The 21,499-nt window shown below is 37.9% G+C and overlaps 1 protein-coding gene across 1 annotated transcript in view; it reads left to right on the top strand.

The window, feature by feature from the left end:
* Nucleotides 1-16,474, top strand: part of LOC114664463 (nuclear GTPase SLIP-GC-like) — a 59,095-nt gene extending 42,621 nt beyond the window's left edge. Inside the window, exons 14-19 of the mRNA XM_028818564.2 lie at nt 4,332-4,492; nt 8,077-8,203; nt 13,087-13,195; nt 14,027-14,160; nt 14,970-15,057; nt 15,408-16,474. Of these exons, the coding sequence (XP_028674397.1) occupies nt 4,332-4,492; nt 8,077-8,203; nt 13,087-13,195; nt 14,027-14,160; nt 14,970-15,057; nt 15,408-15,484 (696 nt within the window). The 3' untranslated portion in view covers nt 15,485-16,474. The remainder of the gene's footprint in view (nt 1-4,331; nt 4,493-8,076; nt 8,204-13,086; nt 13,196-14,026; nt 14,161-14,969; nt 15,058-15,407) is intronic.
* Nucleotides 16,475-21,499: the final 5,025 nt, after the last annotated feature.

Here is a 21,499-nt window from a genome sequence, read left to right as displayed (position 1 = left end):
GGGAAAAATAGCTGAACAAGGTGTGTAAGATTCATAATTCCAGTGTGAATCATAGGGTGTATGAGAACACGAGGGCAACCATTAAGAAGGATATTACAAAAGCTGAAAGACTGTTGTAGAGGAATATAGCAGATAAGGCAAAAGATGACTCATATAGATTCTTTCAGTATTTTAGTTGTAAGAGAACAGTCAAGGAGGAGTTGAAGTGCATCAGGAATAGTAAGGGGAAATTAAACAAAATACAGACAGTGAAACAGCAAAAGCTCTAAACTCACATTTTCCTGGGGTCTTCAGATATGAGGGAATATTAAGAAGGTACTGAGTGATTTGGAAATTGCAGAGAGAGGAGAACTGCTAAGCTGAAATCAAACAAATCACCAGGACCAGATATTATTCATATACATATTTTTAGGAAGTGATTGTGCACTGGGAAAATTGCAAAGGACTGGAAAATGGTAAATATACAGTAATCCTGTTATATAAAAAGGATGACCTGACAGATCTAAGCAACTATAGGCCAGTAAGCTTAATGTGCATCACAGGTAAATTAACAGAAGGAATTATTAAGGAAAATATTCAGTAGCACATGGGAAGAACTGGAGTTGTTCTGAATAGTCAGCATGAGTTCAGAAGAGGAATGGCATGTTTTACTAACATGCTGGAATTCTATTAGGAAGCTACTAAAGGATATGATCAAATTGGAACATATGATATTATTTATCTTGACTTTCAGAAAGCATTTGATAAGGTGCTACATGAGTGGTTGGGCATCAAAGTAAAAGACGTGGGAGTTCAGGGTGTTGTGTGTAGATGGACACAGGAAGCAGAGGGTAATGGTGTGAGGAACCATATAAGAATTGGCTGATGTTAAGAGAATAGTGTCCCACAGGGGTCAGTGCTAGGGCCTCTGCTAGTTTATATATATATATATATATATATATATATATATATATATATATATATATAAGATTTGTGTAGGAATTGAAGTAACAAGCTGGTTAAGTTTGCAGATGATGTCAAGCTAGGTGGACTGTCAGATAATCTAGAGTCCGTTGAATCATTACAGCGGGGTTTGAACAGAATACAGGCTTGGACAGATTTGGGGAAGATGAAGTTTAATGACAGTAAATGTAACATATTACAAGGAAGAAGTGAAAATGTTAAGTTTGAATACACAAGGGGAGGTCTGAAAATCGAAAGTACACCTAATGAGAAGGATTTAGGAGTCATTGTAGATTCGACACTGTCAACTGCCAGACAGTGTTCAGAAGCCACTAGGAAGGCTAACAGAATGTTAGGTTATACCAGCAAGCCCGCGATTCGCTAGCGAATCAGAAATCCAAGAATGGCAATCAGTTTCTATTCCGTCCGATATCTGGATGGATGACATATCATGGAGGGTGGGTGCGTCTGGGGAAATGTCATTTAATTACATAAGCATATCTGTAGTAAAGTGGTCTCGTTTTGTGGAGACGTGATTCCGTTGCCTTTGCTGACACTGACTGCTGGCAGAGTGGAGCACAGCAAGTTCAGTTTACAGGTTGTGGTGTTCGAGTGCCAGCCACTGAGTCTGGGAAGCTGCTCGCCACTGCGCAAGTTCAGTTTACAGGTTGTGGTGTTCGTGTGGCAGCCACTGAGTTTGGGAAGCCGCTGGGTTAGAGTCTGTGACCGTCATGTGATCTATATTACTGTCACAGTGGATTAGAGCAAGTGTAGCTCACAGGTTGTGTTGTTTGGACGCCGCTGCATTTGATTCTGGACTCTGGGGCGGGCGCCAAACTGAATGACCGCTATGTGATCAATATTACTGGCACAGTGGATTAGAGCAAGTCTAGTTTACAGGTGGCGGGCTCGTTGCAGTGCGGCAGTGAGCATGACATCCGTAATCGTGTACCATTGCATAAACCTTGTTTAGTATTAAGGTTTCTTAATAGCATGACTATTGTCCCCATTTTAAGGTTAAGACTGTGTTGTGGTAACCCGGCCAGGTTAATAGTGTTTAAATATTCTAATGGGAAATTAATATGCTCAGTTTCGTCTTTAGAATCAACATTTTCAGTACTTAGAAAGAGGCGGCTTTCTCCAGGAAGCAGTGCAACGACTTGGTTATTTATCTGATCAACGTCAATATTCTTTGGACATAATATAGCTCGGTGTGTTAAAAGTGGTATTTCATCTAATGAGATTACTTTACCAAACACCTCTGTTACTAAGTCATCGCAAATAAAGGCTTGAGGGATCTGAATAATATCTGGGTGAAGTTCATATGTATTGGTAAGGTTTCCATCTCCTAGTTGCAACAACCAATTGGTATATTCTGGATCTGTACAACGCATGTTTTGTACTAAATGTAGTTTCTCAAAGTAATGCCAATTGTCTGCGTATTTTAAACTGGACTGAACAATCGCTGAACACATGGCATGCGGAACAATAGCCAGGCACTGTCGGAAGTCTCCTCCTAATAAAAGTACTTTTCCACCAAATGGAATATTATTATTCATTAGACGCCTGCTTTCATTGTGTCTATCCATTAGTTGAGCTGTTTCGTTTTGGAGACGTGACTGTTTTGCCTCCGCTGTTTTAGAAACGCGTTGTAGGCGCCTGTGTTCATCGTGTGTATCCATGCGGGCTCGTTTTTGTATTTCCGTTAGTTGAGCTGTTTGTTTTTGGAGCCGTGACTCCGTTAGCTATACGGCGTCTACTGTTAAGAATTATAATCGCACTTACGTTTAATACAGAGCGCTCGTGTATTGTTTCTTTCCATCTGGTGGCGTTTCTGTGTTTTCTGTGGCTGGACTGTTAATAATGTATTACTGTAATACTGTAATGTGATTCCAATATGCTGTGCAGTGTGGACCTTTGGGGATTCCATACTGTAATACTGTAATGTGATTCAAATATGCTGTGTAGTGTGGACCTCTGGGGTTCCCATACTGTAATACAACCTTCGAATCCTTTGGTTTATTATTTTGCTCTGTGGCGGGCTTGTTGCAGTGCGGCAGTGTGCGTGCACCTCGATGCGCCCTGTGCTATTGTTTTGCTCTGTGGCGGGCTCGTTTTTATTTTTTTGCTCTGTGGCGGGCTCGTTGTAGTGCGGCAGTGCGCGTGACATCCGGTTTACAACCTTCTCGTTTCTGTGTTTTCTGTGCAGTGCGGCAGTGCGTGTGCGCCTCGATGTGCCCAGCGCCCAGCGCCCTACGTCCATATCCGGTTTACAACCTTTCGGTTAGTAAGATGGATAGCACAATGTATAGAGTACAAGTCTGAGGAGGTTATGTTGAAGCTTTAGAACATAACGGATATACCTCACTCGGAGTACTGTGTACAGTTTTGGTCTCCAGGCTAAAGAGAAGAGTGACTAGGCTTATTCCAGAAGATGAATTATGAGGAAAGATTAAAAGACCTCAACGTTTTCAGTTTAAGCAAAAGATTAAGAGGAGACATGATTGAGATTTTTAAAATTATGAAGGGAATTACTACAGTTGATCAAGACTGTTACTTTAAAATGAGTCAATCAAGAACACAGGGACACATTTGGATGCACAAATAGTAAGATGATTTTCTTCACAGAGGGAACCATAGACACATGGAATAAGTTACCAAGTATTGTGGTAGACAGTAATAGGGACTTTCAAAACTAGACTTTGTTATTTTGGAAGAATTAAGTGGATAGAACTGGCAAGCTTTATGGGTCTGAATGGTCTGTTTTCATTTAGATTGTTCTATTGACAAGTAGATATTCCTTCTCAAGTAGATAGAAAATAATACCAGTACCGCTTCCATCCATCCATTATCCAACCCGCTATATCCTAACTACAGGGTCATGGGGTTCTGCTGGAGCTAATCCCAGCCAACACAGGGCTCAAGGCAGGAAGCAAACCCTGGGAAGGGCGCAAGCCCATCGCAGGGCACGCGCACACACACCAAGCACACACTAGGGACAATTTAGAATCGCCAGTGCACCTAACCTGCATGTCTTTGGACTGTGGGAGAAAACCAGAGTACCTGGTGTACTCCTAACTGCGAGGCAGCAGCGCTACCCACTGCGTCACTGTGCTGCCTACCAGTACTGCTTGATTTTTTTAAATTGCAGGTGATTATTCAGGTCGAATCTCCTAATTAATTTCATGGTAGCAGAACGATGATGCCTGTTATGTCATTTTTAAGTCATGTGTGGTCAGCAGTGAAACAGAGTGATATATGCCATTGATTGGAAACACAACATAAGCCATTGATTTAAGAACTATGACAAAGGCTTAGTTAAGGAGAAATGAGTATTATTCTTTTTAAGGCATTTAATTAAAATGGACTATACATTTATTTTTTAACAGAAAAACAAAAAAGACTATCGTGGTTACCATAAAACAGTAAAAGCTTTGGTCAGAAATGATGGGATTTACAGATCAAAAAATGGAGAAATCCATGATTTAAACAATAAGTTGGCATCACCCCTCTATAAGTCTGTGGATATGACTATTATAAGCACTTTCCGGTAAGTTCCTCATTTTCCTTAATATATACTATAATGTGTTGTCTTATTTCACATACTGTATATATATTTATAATATATATATATATATATATATATAATATATGGAAGAGAAGGTCTGTGATACGGTTTGCCCCTCCACGTAATGTTTTGCTATATATTGCCTTTGATTCTTGTAAGTCTAAGCATTATCCTCTGATGAAGACCCCTGGCAGGGGTTGAAAGCTCAGGAATAAAAACTACTTTATGATACGTGATTCATTTTTTCTCCCTTTGTGGATCTCCAGCTGCAAATATATATATATATATATATATATATATATATATACTGTAACCAAACAGACAAAGCAAGAGAAAGTTTTGGAGATCCACCCCGTATGTTATTAATATTGCTGTGAAGCAAAGCACAATGATGCCACATAGTCTCAAAAGACTGAGTCCAAAACAGGACTGCTGTGTCTGGAAAGTTGGAGGTTTTTATAGCTGGGAGGAAGGAAAAGGCGGGTCTTTGGAGCTGTAGCAGGAAGTGACGTCAGGATCTGGGTTGTGACCAGAAGTACACAAGTACTGTCTGTGGAGGAACTGGAGGACAGATTAGACAGGTTTTGTGGTTCAGTAAGGAGAGCAGAAAAGTTGTTTGTACACTCTGCCAACCCCCTATTCAGTTCAGTATGTTTGATTATCTATAATAATAAAAGGCAAAGCCCTCACTGACTGACTCACTCACTGACTGACTGACTGACTGACTCATCACTAATTCTCCAACTTCCCGTGTAGGTGGAAGGCTGAAATTTGGCAGGCTCATTCCTTACAGCTTACTTACAAAAGTTAGGCAGGTTTCATTTCGAAATTCAAAGCGTAATGGTCATAACAGGAACATATTTTTTGTCCATACACTGTAATGGAGGAGGCGGAGTCACGTATCGCGTCATCACGCCTCCTACGTAATCACGTGAACTAAAAACAAGGAAGAGATTTACAGCATGAGTCACACGCGGGAACGAAGGTAAATGACGTTAATTTTTGACTGTCTTTTAATACTGTGTAAGCATACATATTAACACATGTGCAATTAAACGTGTGCATTTACGGGGTGATTTCTCAGGCTTAAAAGCTCACCTTTTATCAAACGCGGGAACAAAGGTAACTGACGTTGTTCACTGTCTCTTAATACTGTGTAACCATACATATTAACACATGTGCAATTAAACATGTGCATTTACGGGGTGATTTCTCAGGCTTAAAAGCTCGCCTTTTACTAAAAAGGTAAATGCAAAACTATTTTCAATCAGTTTATTGAAACGCTCCCGTTAAGGATTGCAATAACATATTCGCGAGATAAAAGAACGAAGTAGGGGGAAATGGAGGAACAGCCGCAAACAGCGAAGAGCAAAAAATTAATTAAACAATTGAGAACGGAGCGAGTTAAGCATACAAGCATGTTCATAAGGGAAACAAACCACGGTGTAAAACGTAAGTTTAAATTAAGTTTATAGAAACGCTCCCGCTGCGGATTGCAATAACATATCCGCGAGATAAAACTTTCATGAGAAGACACGAGGTATAAACGAACCACACGCCGTGGCGCAACGTTAAGGGCAACAGTTTCAACCATTCTATGATCTGCTTCTCGCAACTGAAAGACGGCACATGGCGGATGTTAGCCGACTTGCTGACCGCAACGTTAGGGGCTTCAACTATGGCGCTGACGCCACATCTCAGTGCCAACACTTTGCAGACTCTACTTAAAAGACACGCCCTCCTCACTGGACAGTTAAAAAGACCAATCAAACTAACGATGACATCAAGTATTACCCAATGAAAAGTAGGAAAGGAGGCATCTTCATAAAATGCGTATGGGATGATTTGCATGACACGCTGCTTTAAAAAAAAAATTATAAAAAAAATACGGGATAAATCCCGTCCAGTATTGATTCAAAACGGGACGCGCAATTTCATTCTCAAACGCGGCACGATTCCATATTTTAAAGGACGGGTGGCAACCCTACAGTGCCAGGTAACCACCCATACAATCAGATTGTGATTCAGACTAGGAATGCAATGAATGTAATTACCCCGATCTACATACAAGGCGAAAGTCTTGCAACATTCAAAGATGATGGTTTGGGATAATTAGTACTTATTAAGTACACCATGGCACATAAAAGAGCTTATGAAGCCTTGAACCGAAAAAAGCAAGATCTCAGAGATCGTAAAAAAAAAAGGAGGTAATGTCGTTTTACTCGCTGTAGATTTTAGTGAAACATTACCAGTTATTCCACGAGGGAGACCAGCAGATGAACTCAACGCGTGTTTAAAATCCATGCTTCTCCCACGCTCGGTTATATGTCGCGTGTTCTCGGGTAGGTACACCAAAAAATGTATACATTTAAGCATGTAATGGGCAAACAAAAAATGAGGTATACCCGAAGGCACTGCAGTAGTACTCAATGTAACTTTACTTCTTAAATGTTAATGTTTTACTGTTTAATAATTTATACGCTTCTTATATATTGTTCAAATTCTTTTATCAAAATACCAGTGACAGCACAATGCACGATAACATGGAGTGAATACACCATACGCATCTGCCCACGGCCGCCCTGCTGTGCGCAGATAGGAGTTGATTCTAAAATAAAATAAACATAAAAACAGTAATACAATCATCACCCATAAAGCGGATAGCAGACGTGACGTATTATATGTGTACCAGATTTCAAGTCAATAGGTGAAACGGTTTGCAAGCTACAGGTGATTTAAAATCCTGGACAGACCAACGAAAAGCCACGGTGGAAAATTATAGAAGAAGATTTTACTGTTTAATTATTTATATTTATATGATATGTGCTTCTTATATATTACTTCATATTCTCATATGATAATGATGTTAATGTTGTTTATATTGATTTCTATGTTATTGTAAGTGCATCTATGTGTGTATATGTATGTATGTATGTATGTATGTGTATATATATATATATATATATATATATATATATATATATATATATATATATATATATATATATATATATATATATATATATATAAAAAATATATATATAAAAAATATATGTGTATATGTATATATAATATATCTGTATATGTGTGTATATGTGTGTGTATATGTGTATATGTATATATATATGACAGCAACACTCATAACAATGACAACACAATTACATTGACAATCATGTTACGTTATTTTTAAAATGTTTCCTTTACTTTTTCATAACCTCTTTAACACACTACTTCTCCGCTGCGAAGCGCGGGTATTTTGCTAGTATACTATAATGTGTTGCTTTATTTCTGCTAATAAAAAAGCTTAAAGATGTCTGTTTTGTATGTTAGAACATATGAAAAGTGAAATTGTGTACTGTGGTTTTTTCTTTAATATGGGAATTCTTGTAGAAAAATCTTAAAGAAAAAGAGAGCAAAATGAAAAGAAAAGATAGAAAACTGTCCCAGAGTATTCATTGCTTACATTTGTAATGACTGTTTTTATTTCATACGTTTGTCAAATAAGTAATGATATATTTTTTTCAATATTACAATTTTTAAATACTTTATTATTTTGTCCATTACAGGATGCAACAAGCCACAAGGAATACTATTAAAGGGGCTCTGAATTCACTTCAGTCTAATGTCTTTGTTGAATGTGACAAAAATCAGAAAAAAATTGCTCCATTACGTCTTGTCTTTATTAAATCTCAGGTAGTAAATTCATTCTTTTTCCATAAGGCTTTTCTAGACTTACAATTAAAATCCTTATTAATAAAACTTATTTACTTCTTCTTTCGGCTGCTCCCGTTAGGATTTGCCACAGCGGATCATCTTCTTCCATATCTTTCAGCCCTCTTCTTGCTCTGTCACACCCATCACCTGCATGTCATCTCTCATCACATCCATAAACCTCCTCTTAGGCCTTCCTCTTTTCCTCTTACCTGGCAGCTCTATCCTTAACATCCTTTTCCCAATATATTCAGCATCTCTCCTCTGTACATGTCCCAACCAATGTAATCTCGCCTCTCTGACTGTGTCTCCCAACCATCCAACTTGAGCAGACCCTGTAATGTACTCATTTCTAATCCTGCCCATCATCTTTACATCCAGTGCAAATCTTAGCATCTTTAACTATGCTGCCACTGTCTTCAACCCATATAACATAGCTGGTCTCACTGCTGTCCTGTAGACCTTCCCTTTCACTCTTGCTGATACCCGTCACAAATTACTCCTGACACTCTTCTCCACCCATTCCACCTTGCCTGCACTCTCTTTTTCACCTCACTTCCACAATCCCCATTACTTTGTACTGTTGATCCCAAGTATTTAAACTCATCCACCTTCGCCAACTCTACTCCCTGCATCCTCACCATTCCACTGACCTCCCTCTCATTTACACACATGTATTCTGTCTTATTCCTACTGATCTTCATTCCTCTCCTCTCCAGAGCATATCTCCACCTCTCTAGGGTCTCCTCATCCTGCTCCCTACTATCGCTACAGATCACAATGTCATCAGCAAACATAATAGCCCACAGGGACTCCTGTCTAATCTTGTCTGTCAACCTGTCCATCACCATTGCAAATAAGAAAGGGCTAAGAGCCGATCACTGATGTAACCCCACCTCCACCTTGAATGCATCTGTCACTCCTATTGCAGACCTCACCACTGTCACACTTCCCTCGTACATATCCTGTACCACTCTTACATACTTCTCTGCCACTCCCAGCTTCCTAATCCTCATACAATATCACAACTCCTCTCGAGGCATCCTGTCATATGCATTCTTCAGGTCCACAAAGACGCAATGCAACTCCTTCTGGCCTTCTCTATACTTCTCCATCAACATCCACAGAGCAAACATAGCATCTGTGGTGCTCTTTCTTGGCATGAAACCATACTGCAGCTCACTAATCATCACCTCACTTCTTAACCTAGATTCCACTATTCTTTCCCATAACTTCATGCTGTGGCTCATCAATTTTATCCCCCTGTAGTTACTATAGTTCTGCACATCCCCCTTATTCTAAAACATCGGCACCAGTACACTTCTTCTCCACTCTTCAGGCATCCTCTCACTTCCAAGATTCCATTAAACAATCTGGTTAAAAACTCAACTGCCATATCTGCTATACACCTCCATACTTCCACAGGTATGTAATCTGGACCAACAGCCTTTCCATTTTTCATCCTCTTCATAGCTGTCCTTACTTCCTCCTTGCTAATCCGTTGCACTTCCTGATTTACTATCTCCACATCATCCAACCTTCTCTCCTTCTCATTCTCTTCATTCATCAGCCTCTCAAAGTACTCTTTCTATCTTCTCAACACACTCTCCTCACTTGTGAGTATGTTTCCATCTTTATCCTTTATCACCCTAACCTGCTGCACATCTTTCCCACCTCAGTCCCTCTCTAGCCAATCAGTACAGGTCCTTTTCTCCCTCCATAGTGTCCAACTTCTCATACAACTCATCATACACCCTTACTACATCTGCTGTAGTTTCCCAACTGTCTGTAACTCTTCACTGCCACCCAGTGCCTGTCTCACCTCCTCCCTAAACTCAACCTTGCAGTCTTCCTTTTTCAACTTTCACCATTTGATCCTTGGCTCTGCCCTCACTCTCTTCCTCTTCTTGATCTCCAACGTCATCCTACAAAACACCATTCTATGCTGCTTAACTACACTTTCCCCTGCCACCACTTTCAGTCTTCAATCTCATTCAGATCAACTCTTCTGCATAGGATATAATCTACCTGTGTACATCTTCCTCCACTCTTGTACATCACCATATGTTCCTCCCTCTTCTTAAAATACATATTCACCACAGCCATGTCCATCCTTTTGGCAAAATCCACTATCATCTGACCTTCTTCATTCCTCTCCTTGAAACCATACCTACCCATCACCTCCTCGTCTCCTCTATTCCCTTCACCAACATGTCCATTGAAATCTGCTCCAATCACTACTGTCTGTTCCTTGGGTACATTGTTCATCACTTCATCCAACTCACTCCAGAAATCATCTTTCTCATCCATCACAAACCCAACTTGCGGGGCATATGCATTAACAACATTCATTATCACACCTTCAATTTCCAGCTTCATAATCATTACTCTGTCTGACACTCTTTTCACTTCCAAAACATTCTTGACATACTGTTCCTTCAGAATAACTCCTACCCCATTTCTCCTCCCATCCACACTATGATAGAACAATTTGAATCCACCTCCAATCCACCTGGCCTTACTTCCCTTCCATTTAGTCTCTTGCACGCACAATATATCAACCTTCCTTTTCACCATCATATCTACTAACTCAATCCCCTTACAAGTCATACTGCCAAAATTCAAATTTCTACCCTCAGTTCCACTACCTTTACCTTCCTCCTCTCCTCCCTCCTCCGAACATGTCTCCCCTCTCTTCTTCTCCTTCTTCGGCCAACAGTTGCCCAATTTACGCCAGCACCCTGTTGGCTAACAGTACTGGTGTCGGTCGTTGTTAACCCGGGGCTCAGCCGATCCAGTATGGAAATTTGTATTGTTGTCCACATATTGATTTGGCAAAATTTTATCCGGGCTTGGAACCGGCACAAAGAAACACACTGGTTTGTGCATTCCCTGTGGCTGGGTTATTTACTAATATTATGAAATATAAAGAATTGGGTACTCTTAGAATTTTAGTACTTTGGTCTAAATAAAACCCAAATATTCTTAAGTGTTTTATTGCACAGTATTATAGCAACATTAGTTTTCCATATTTAAGCACTCGTTTAAGTACCAAGCGTGAATTTGTAATTTTCATATTTCTTTATGTTTGTCATAACATAACAGTTGTATTCTGTGAACATAAAAATAAGGATTAGTTTAATTCAAGATGCGATAGCAGTTAATATTTAAGTCAGTCAGCATTGTTTGTGGCCACAAAAATGACCTAGACAATTATTATTAATTCTAGCTAATTTAATATCAATTTATCAAAAAAAGAAAGAAAGCAACAAGGTTGCAGGATAAAAATTCTACCAGAACCTCAACTGCTGTACCTGTAGTGAAACTGTAAGCACTTGTATGTCTTCCTGTTAAAAAATTATAGGTTGATGCTCACAAATTTAGATCTAATCTTTAGCTTACTGTTCAACTGTTTTGCATACACCATATTATTTTTGTGTTAAATGTGTATATAAAGTTCCTACAAATCTTGCTCAAGTCAAAAGCAGCCAAATATTGTACTGTGCGTGAAGTAAAGATGGGTTAATTGACCAGTTTAAACATAGATAGATAGATAGATAGATAGATAGATAGATAGATAGATAGATAGATAGATAGATAGATAGATAGATAGATAGATAGATAGATAGATAGATAGATAGATAGATAGATAGATAGATAGATAGATAGATAGATAGATAGATAGATAGATAGATAGATAGATAGATGGGTTATCTGTCCTCAGGGGGAAATTTGGCTTTTTACAGAATCTCTTTAAATAAATAAATACATACATACATACATAAATAGGTAGATAAGTAAGTAAATAAATGAATATACATTGTGGGGAACAGCCTGGACACAGATAGGCAGACATGATGGTTTTACCACACACGTGTTTATTTATACAATATATAGTGCTCATACCCAGTGCCTCAGCACCAATCACCCCTTAAGTCCTGGCCACACGCACAATGCCTTTCTCAGTCTTTGGTCCGCCTCCACTCCTCTCCACCAAGCTTCGTCCTCTTCCACCCGACTCTCTCTCCTGACTGGAGGGAGGTGGCCCCTTTTATTCACCCCGGATGGGCTCCAGCTGCATCCTGAGGGCCTGTAGCCACACTCCTGTGTGGCGGAAGCCCCAGCGGTGAAACCAGAAGTCCACCGGGTGTCTCCATCTCTCTTCCCCCCAGCACTTCCCGGTGTGGCGGAAGTACTGAGGTCCAACATTCCCAAGGCATCGGGGCACCCCCTGGCGGTGAGCTTCAGGGTTGAGCTTCCAAGCTCCGTACCCGTGGTTCCCAAAGCCACCAGGGAGGACGCCCCCTCGTGTCCTGGAGGAGGCACAAGCCCTCCTCCACTCCTCCTGGGCGTCCTGGCCGGGCATGGACGCCCGCTGGGCACCACAACATACACACTTTTCTCTGAACACAAATTGGAATTACTATAAAGCATGAAACATTCAAAAGAAAGAAAATGTTCTGACTTGGCTGTCACTGTAATATTCTTTAATCACTCTGGAAGCTTCCGTAAATAATTCAGTGCAAGGCAGATGGTTAACTCAGAAAAGCTTTTGATTTATTAAAGCACATGAAGTAGAACTTTACAAAAGATGCCTGTCTCCATTACTCTCTGTTGCTAACTCCTCCCCTTATTTATTCATATATTTACCTTGGTTAACTGGTTCATAACAACTTTATTCAAAACGTTAATTCACAATATACTACATTCCCAGTCCCAGTGAGTCATTATGCAGGCGTATTGCTGTTGGTATGCAGGAGCCCCAGTACTGTTTCTTGACACACTTCTGCTGAATCATTTGTTGGCTGAAAGTGCTCAGTGTTACATGTAGCTTTTAAAAAAATTACTCTCTGTTTCCCTATTAGCTTAAAGGTGTAGTTGCATCTTTGGAAAAAGGAATAATTGATGGAAAGAAACGTTTGTACAATTCTCTTGACTTATCCATTCAGAAAGAATTGTTCCCTGTTTACAAAGGTAAGTAAAAGTTTATTTGGTGAAAATGGACAACTGCAATGATTGATATTTATTCTTGTGCTAAAAATGAGTGTGGTGCCTTTCCTTAGTGCTTTACGTAGAGAACAGCATGCACAAGTTTAGCTGACTTTTCATAAATTCAAACTGTATGCTATCTTGCTTGCTTGTGAGTGTTTGCATTTCATATTCACATTTAAGCTTATTTACTTAGATTTTCAAGGTGTCTGCAACCGCTTAGTCACCACGTGTCTCTTTTATCATTCAGAATATGTGTGAAATGTCAATATTTTGGCCAATTCAATTTCATAGTAATTTCTTGGTTTTCTTATCTCAAATATCTTATCCATCTATCCATCCATCTGTTTTAAACCTGCTACATATTTTATCATTCCATTGTTGACTTCCTGATTGTTAATGCAAATGTGAGACTGACAATTCCACTTAGACCTTACTATAAAGTATGAAGACTGATTAAAACATTTTGAGACACTGTTCTGCATGCATCCCTGTTTATTGTAGCTACATAGAGTAATTGTGAGGGAGCCACGTTCAACATCTTGTGATTGTACCTTTTGTGCATATGCAAAATAATTGCTAGTCCTGTATGTAGTACAAGAATACTTAAATGGCAGCACAGCAGAAAGATCTGAAAACAGAGTCTACAGTAGCAATACTACAAATAATCAAATATGTAAATCTGAAAAAAACTTTCAAATTAACAAGCTATAATTAAATAACTTATTCCATTGCTCAGGAATGCCCTCCATCAGCTTTTCAAAATTGTTTTTACATGTCCCTTTAGTGAAAAATTCAGCCATTTTTGTTTTTCAGATGCCAGCAATATAACAGGTTCCAAATTTATGATGAGGGTACAAACAATGTTCACAGAAAGATTGGACAAACTGAAAAATCAAATGTTTCAAAATGCACAGAAAGAAATGCTTCTTGAGCTTACAAAGTTGAAGGTTTGTGGATGATTTTTCATATAATTGTTGTTCTGAACTGATAAATAACATCATATGATGATTATATTGTTGATAATTGGGGTAGGGCTGTAAATGCTTTGAAAAGACTGGTATTGTTAGTTGAAAATTCTGTGCATAGTATACCTAAATTTATACCTCTCCAAAATATGAAAACAACAGCCTGAGTATTTCTTCAGAGCTGACAGTATGCAAGGTAATATCCTCTCTTTTTGCTTATCAGGCATCTACAATGTATTATGACACCATCTAGTACGGAACACTGCAAATATGTGCATTCATTTACTGTACTGTATAGAATCCAGAATAATACACTGACCACTAGGAGTTACTGTACACACATAATTCTATATAACCGGCTCGGGCCACTGATCTGACCTGTTCAGCTTTGTGCGTTGGTTATTTTACTGCCCTAGATGGCCTACAAATAGCATTCTCCACTTTCTAGAATTAACTATCCAATGACTGCATAATCAGACTTTTCTCATTCAGGGTAGACATTTTGTAATGCTGTGATAAAATATTAGAATGACCACCATTTCAGGCAAGGGGCCCATGCTGCCTGGGAATTTGTTGTTTAAAAATTATACTCATAGTCAAGACATTACGACCCTCTAAGCAACCACACAGAAATATTAAGACAAGGATATTATAATATAGACAGAAAGATATATTTAACTTGGTTTTAAATGTTGCATTTACTTCTATAAATAAACAGCTGAGGAAACCTGTAGGACATTACAATTGTCTTATAATTATTTTTTTGTTTTGTACTGAACAACTTGATTTAGGGCTATGTCATAAATACTGTTAAACATGAAATGGAACAACATTTAAAGCTGGCACTTTCTCAGTTTCCAGAAGGTCTTGATTTGCCAGGTAAAGTAAAGATCATAATCGACATTTTTACACCTTATGATGATTTATTTTTACCTAAAAAATTTTAAAGAAAGAAATAGAATTTATTGAATTACTTGTGATATACAGTATATTTACAGTATTTAGCAGTTTTATTAGATATTTATATTTCAGTTCTCTCAATTAGAATAATTAATTTTGGAAGATTAATAAATATTTAGTTTTCTTTATGGATGTAATACTTTAACAATTATCTAAAATCAAAATATGAAAATATGTTGAAAGTTAACTTACAGAAATATTTTATAAGTTTAAATAGTTTGTCCTTCATTTTTTATAATTTACACATCTACTTCATTTCCTTCGTATAGATTTCCAGGAAGAATTAAAGAAGGTGAAGATCATCTGCGATGATTTAGAGCTCAGGCTCTTCTACCAAAAACCCTAAACACTATGAACCCTAAATACTGTGAACTATATTTTTACACTATCAAAAATATGTTGAAATGCTGGCTTTGGAATTTTTTATTATGCACTGTATTTTGGCAGCTGTGTATTTCATATACTGTGCTAAAAAAAAGAAAAGAAAAGGCCAAATTTCCCTCTGGGGACAAATAAAGTTCTATCTATCTATCTATCTATCTATCTATCTATCTATCTATCTATCTATCTATCTATCTATCTATCTATCTAATATTTATTTTTATATCAGAAACCATTTATGTACTCAATACAATTTTTTTATTGATAAAATTGTTGTCTGATGATGGAAAGCATAATGAAGATGATTTAAATAAATGTTCAAATTCACAATATTGAACTATGAATTAGCAATATTTTATGAGTAGGACATTTACAGACAATTAAAGCAATTTAAAACTGAACTGTTTGGCTTAGATGGCTACCATAAAGCTAACACTGATTATCAGTGCATTTTAATTAAATTAACTCTTTTATGGGCACCCCACAATTTTATTTTTAGCCACATATGACCAACAAAGTCTTAGTACAAGAAACATTTTTTTTTTTTACTTTTTAGTGCATTTTTTAATAAAATCCTCTCACTTAAAAATCTTTTTATATATATTTTTTAGCCACCCTAATGCCACACAGTCCTCGGCACGTTACAAAAACTTTGACTTGGGTGGGAAGGTGATTTGTCAGAAATGACATTAGCGACAAAGTGGAGTCAAACATACAATCTTAAAGTGAAATGTAACATTCATTCATGTTCATTTCTCATCTGAAAAAATCCTAAACATGGGTGAAACCTTACACATGTGAAGTACTGGAAATGTGCGTTTTATCTATTGGAGAATCAAACCTTCAGTCTTTCTTAAAAAAGCCCAACACCTTATCCACTGAACCAATATTTTCAAATCACTGAAAGGAGTATTTTGCCAAATTTCTATATAAATGCTGAAAAATTGGTAACATTCGACCGTTTGATTGAACGTCCAACATGCTAACCACTTGAATGCTGCTTAATTGTCAAGTAATTTGACAAAACTTCAATATCAAAGTGATCTTTTTTTATTGATTTGTCTACATTGGTCTTGAACCTTCAACCGTTTGATCAAAAGTCCAACATGCTAACCACTTGACCAACATCACTAATTCATATACATGTGTGTTGGGAAAAAGCACTATATGTATGTATATTTGCTAAAAAAATAATATAAGGAAATTAGAAATTTAAATTTGACATAATAATGTACAGATCTTGGGTCAAAATTGATGAAATATGGCATTGTCACTGAAGATCAACATGCATGCAAAGTTTGAAGGAAATGGGTTCGGTAAAAGTGGGTAAAAAATTGATTGCAAAATTTGACCCTGACAAACAGAGATGGCAAATTGTGTAACAATAAAAATCCAATTAATTCTTAGCAGATAAAATTATGTTAAAAATAAACTATTACTTACGGTTAACTCTTAGTTAAGATAACTTTGTATGTTAACCTGTAAGCAATCAGAATTATTAAGCCCAATGACTAGGTTGAATATTTAAAATTATTAAACAATGGTTTATTTTTTGCCTTGGGTCAGGTCAGTTTGGGAAGCATGCACTGGTGCACATGACGAAACAGATCAGGACTCTGGGTAGCAACCCCGCTGGCAGACATGTGATCCAGTTCCACACTCCGGAAATGACCATCTATCTGCCACATGTGTTACGTGGGTGTCTTCTTGGCCTGGTACAGCAACTTGGGTCCTCAACAATAAGGATCTTGCGAGCTGGATCACTATGCCTCATTTGATACTCTGAGCTGGATCACCATGCCTCATTTGGTACTCCATGAGCAACCGCTCACTCAACACACAATCAAATCAGTGGTACCCAAGGATTCTCTGAAGATACACAGTGCTGAAGGAGTCCAGTTTTTGTCTCGGGGCGCTGGATAGCGTCCATGTCTCGCAACCTATAGCAAAACATGGAACACAGGGACTCCAAAGACTTGAACCTTCATCTTTTTGCAGTGATATCAGGAGCACCACACACCCCTTTCCAGCGACCTCATGAACCCCCATGCTCTGCTGAATTCAGAGGACACCAGAGACAAGCCAAGATAAGTAAACCTCTTGATGAGGTCAAAACTCTCTACACAAACAGACACACTGATGATGACTACGCCCAAGACGTCATTAAAGGTCATTTTTAGAATTATTAAACAATGGTTTATTTTTTGCTTACCTCTTAATTTATTTATACATTGTCTAATGTAACCTAGAAACATGAAGGGAACTATATGGCCTGCTGACCCTTAGAGACACCATCTTATTTAGTTTGATTTTCTTAATTAGCCACAAATGTTAATGTGCTATAACTAAAGTTGCTCCATTGTGTCACAGGCAGGGGATACACCAATGGATGCTGGAAATTAAAACATATTAAAATGCAGTAGATTGTCCTGTACTTATTTTAAAATAATGGTGTAATCTAAACAATATGTGTAATGAAATAATGAAATGCAGGGTCATGTCGCACAGCTGCAGGGTTTGATTCACAGAGTAGTCGATCTGTCCATGTGAGTTTCTTTCCATGTCTTAAAAAAGTTGGTGCTAATTACCAATGCCAAGTATTGGTCTTGTACGAGTGAGGATGGGCGTGGGATTGGAACCTAAAGCTGACCTCCAGTACTTTAACAAGGGCATGTTGCATACTGCTGGGATCAAACTTTTTTCAAGAGTTCCACTCTTGCATCGGCTATGGCAGGTCTAATCTCTAAGAACAATGAACAAGCTTACCTGGATGAAGTGGAGCATCTGCCACACTGGTGTCGAACAATAGACTACTTTCACACTTCTGGGTTCATAAACTCAGAAGCATTCATTTGCAGGGATCTGGCATATTCAGTTATATCACAACAATGTCTAAAACCAAGTTGAAGTATTCCTATAGTGTTCCTTTTCATTCTACTTCAAAATAAAAACAACCAAATCTGAGTTTTCACAACTTCCCAGTTGATAAAGGTGAAAAGAATAAATGGACTCAAGTAATAAGACTCGTAGAAGGTTCAGCGCTTTACCGAGAATGACTACCTTCCATCTGTACATCGTAAGTATATGAAAATTGGCGCCATCTCATGCCACTTTAAGCGGAATAGCTGGAGAGATAGGAAACAAGGATGGCATTCTGTGTATGACTGAGCAGAGAGCTGTGTGGGAGATGATTTTCGGCATGTTGTTTCTGATGTGCCACTCAAAATGCAAGAGATGGACACAGAAAAGGTGTGTGACACTGATATGTTGACAGACTATGATTATGCACCTCCTCCTTCATCAGGTATGCTCACTTGTTTTAATGTAATGATTTTTAAAAAAATCTTTATTAAAACTCCACTGTATAACACTTACAGTATGTGACTAACAAAGAAGCAGCAATCAAGCAAATATAAACCTGATAATAATAATCAATACTTGTACTCAGTAACAGAAAATTATTTTTTAATTTTTTGATGCATTAACTGTGTGCAGCTGTACTATTTAATATTTGAACAACTTGGCAAGTTTCATCACAAATTTTTATACAGATAGGTAATATACCTTTATAATATTAAGAATAGTGAATATACTAATCCTGACTTTAAATTATATAATGAGGTTTTTGTTGGAAGTTTTTTGATTGGTATGTGTGGGTTCATTTTCAACATGTAGAATTTTTGTATTTCATAAGTGCACTAGATGCAATTTCCTTTAAAGTACAGGTAACACATTAACATGACATAATTCAGAGTACTGTACTACTCCAAAACTGCTGGTTCAGGTTCAAGGCCTCTTTTCATTCCTTCATTCTGCCATGTTCGTTTCATTATTCTTCATACATGGCACACTTCTTGAAATCTACTTGATGTTACCCTTGGTCTTCGAATTTCTGACCACTCAGTGCACTGAGACTATAGTTTTGTTCTCTCTTCTATTAAAGCTGACATCTCAGTTCTAAACTGTCCAACAAGAGTAGCTGGTGGAAGTTGGGAACAAAGTTCAATTTGCTCTCAAGTTTCATTCCGAGCACAGGGAGTTTTGGAAATTCTGGAGGACTTATGTGTTGTGTATACCTTCCGGTTGTAACAGGTGGGCACTGGTATGACAGTATTGAGCCATAAGGCACTGATCCAAACCTTGAATCAGCTAGATACAGCTATGATAGTCCATGAAAAACAGTGCAGATCATGAGCTGGTGAGTAATGCCTCTTAATGATTCAGCAACAGACACCACTGCTAAGTCAGGGAGGGGTCTTGAAATAAGCAAGTTATATTAACCTCCAGACAGAATCATAACCTACAAAGCTTTAAATAACCTTGCACCAAACTACATCAGTGACCTTCTCCATCACTATGTGCCTGCCCGCCCACTAAGGTCCTCTGATTCTGGTAATCTTGTTGTGCCCCTCACTAATCTACACTCCATGGGTGACAGGGCCTTCAGCTGTATAGCGCCCAGACTCTGGAATGACCTACCGAAATTAATCAGGTCAGCTGACTCCATGAATTCTTTTAAAAAACAACTCAAAACTCATCTGTTCAGGAAGGCTTTTAGCTCTACTTGACTTTATTACCCTTCTCTCAGTTTACTTCTCTGTCAAGATGCTCATGTAACCTGTATGTGTGTGTGCTAGACAATCAATTATGTTGTCTGTTTTTTTTTCAGAATTTACTGTCTTAATCTTCTTTATTTATTTATCTGGTTTGTACAATGCTATATACTGTATATTCTGCCGTTCTTTATTATATTCTGTAAGTGCCTTGAGCATGGGAAAGGCGCTATATAAATAAAATGTATTATTATTATTATTATGAGAATTTTAAAAAGCTTCAACCTTTAGATATAAAAAAGATGTTTTCATGTGAAATGCATATTAGGCAATGAGAAAAATATAAAACACTACTAAAATTAACAAAGACAAATGACAATATTATTACATGTGTATGCTTCATATAGTGTTGATTTACAGATACTCTTGCCAAACACTTATGGTTTCCTGGCTACCATCTGGTCCAGAGGCTCTGACTGAATACCCTATCATAAAATCTGAAAGATTACATTAAACAAATTAGACAAACAGTTAAATTAACTGAACATACTTTATATTTATAAATATATGCCAGGTCTGCAGAGAGATAGTACATGGGACAGGTGATGGGGCTGTCTTCATTTTCATCATAGTAGAATGTTCACACTGGAAAAGCAAGGCGACCAGGTGGTTGAACAGCACCTTCCCTGCAGCACTTGAGCATGACATGCTGTTAATTGCACAGGCTCTTCAATTTGCAAAGTGACCAACAGTGTGGACAGAGAAGTGTATGATACTACAAGGCGCAGAATGAAATGTTTGTTGTAATAAATGACTGATGATGATGTTAATGAATGAACATTGGCATTCTGAACAAAGCTTTATGGAAAGCTTAATGGAGCAATATGACACTAAGGCAATCATCCACTACAGTCCTCTAGCTCTCATATTATACTGTATTTGTATAATATAAGCAAAGCAAAATTAGACTACCCTTAAGGTGTAGCAAGTTATCATACCTTTAAATATAGGTGGCATCTACTGTCACTAATAACTAGAAAGCTGACTGTTTTAAGCAAATTACACACTATTCACTTTGTGTTTACAGCTCTTGCCATGCCGTAAACACACAAACACCTGAGTTGAGCGGAGTTGATTTGGGGGGATAGGGGGTGGGGGATAACCAGTACCGAAACTTTCAGTATAGTGATCTGCAAACACTGTGAATAAATAACAACAGAACACTTACCTTTTGTTTTGTCTTGGTAGAGTCTACTTTCCCCTTTTGTATTATTAATATGAAGCCTTTGTCAGAATGCCTCAAATCTCCCAGACTTACCACTGTTTATAAGGTATTGTACCATATAACTTCTCCCCACCTTCCCTTCTACATCTATAACCTCAGGCAATTAGGTGTAGTAAAAGACAAGCAGGAGTTAAATTACAAT

Source organism: Erpetoichthys calabaricus, chromosome 14, assembly GCF_900747795.2.
Source record: "Erpetoichthys calabaricus chromosome 14, fErpCal1.3, whole genome shotgun sequence".
In the NCBI taxonomy this organism is placed as follows: Eukaryota; Metazoa; Chordata; class Cladistia; order Polypteriformes; family Polypteridae; genus Erpetoichthys; species Erpetoichthys calabaricus.
This window is presented reverse-complemented; position numbering and strand designations above follow the sequence as displayed.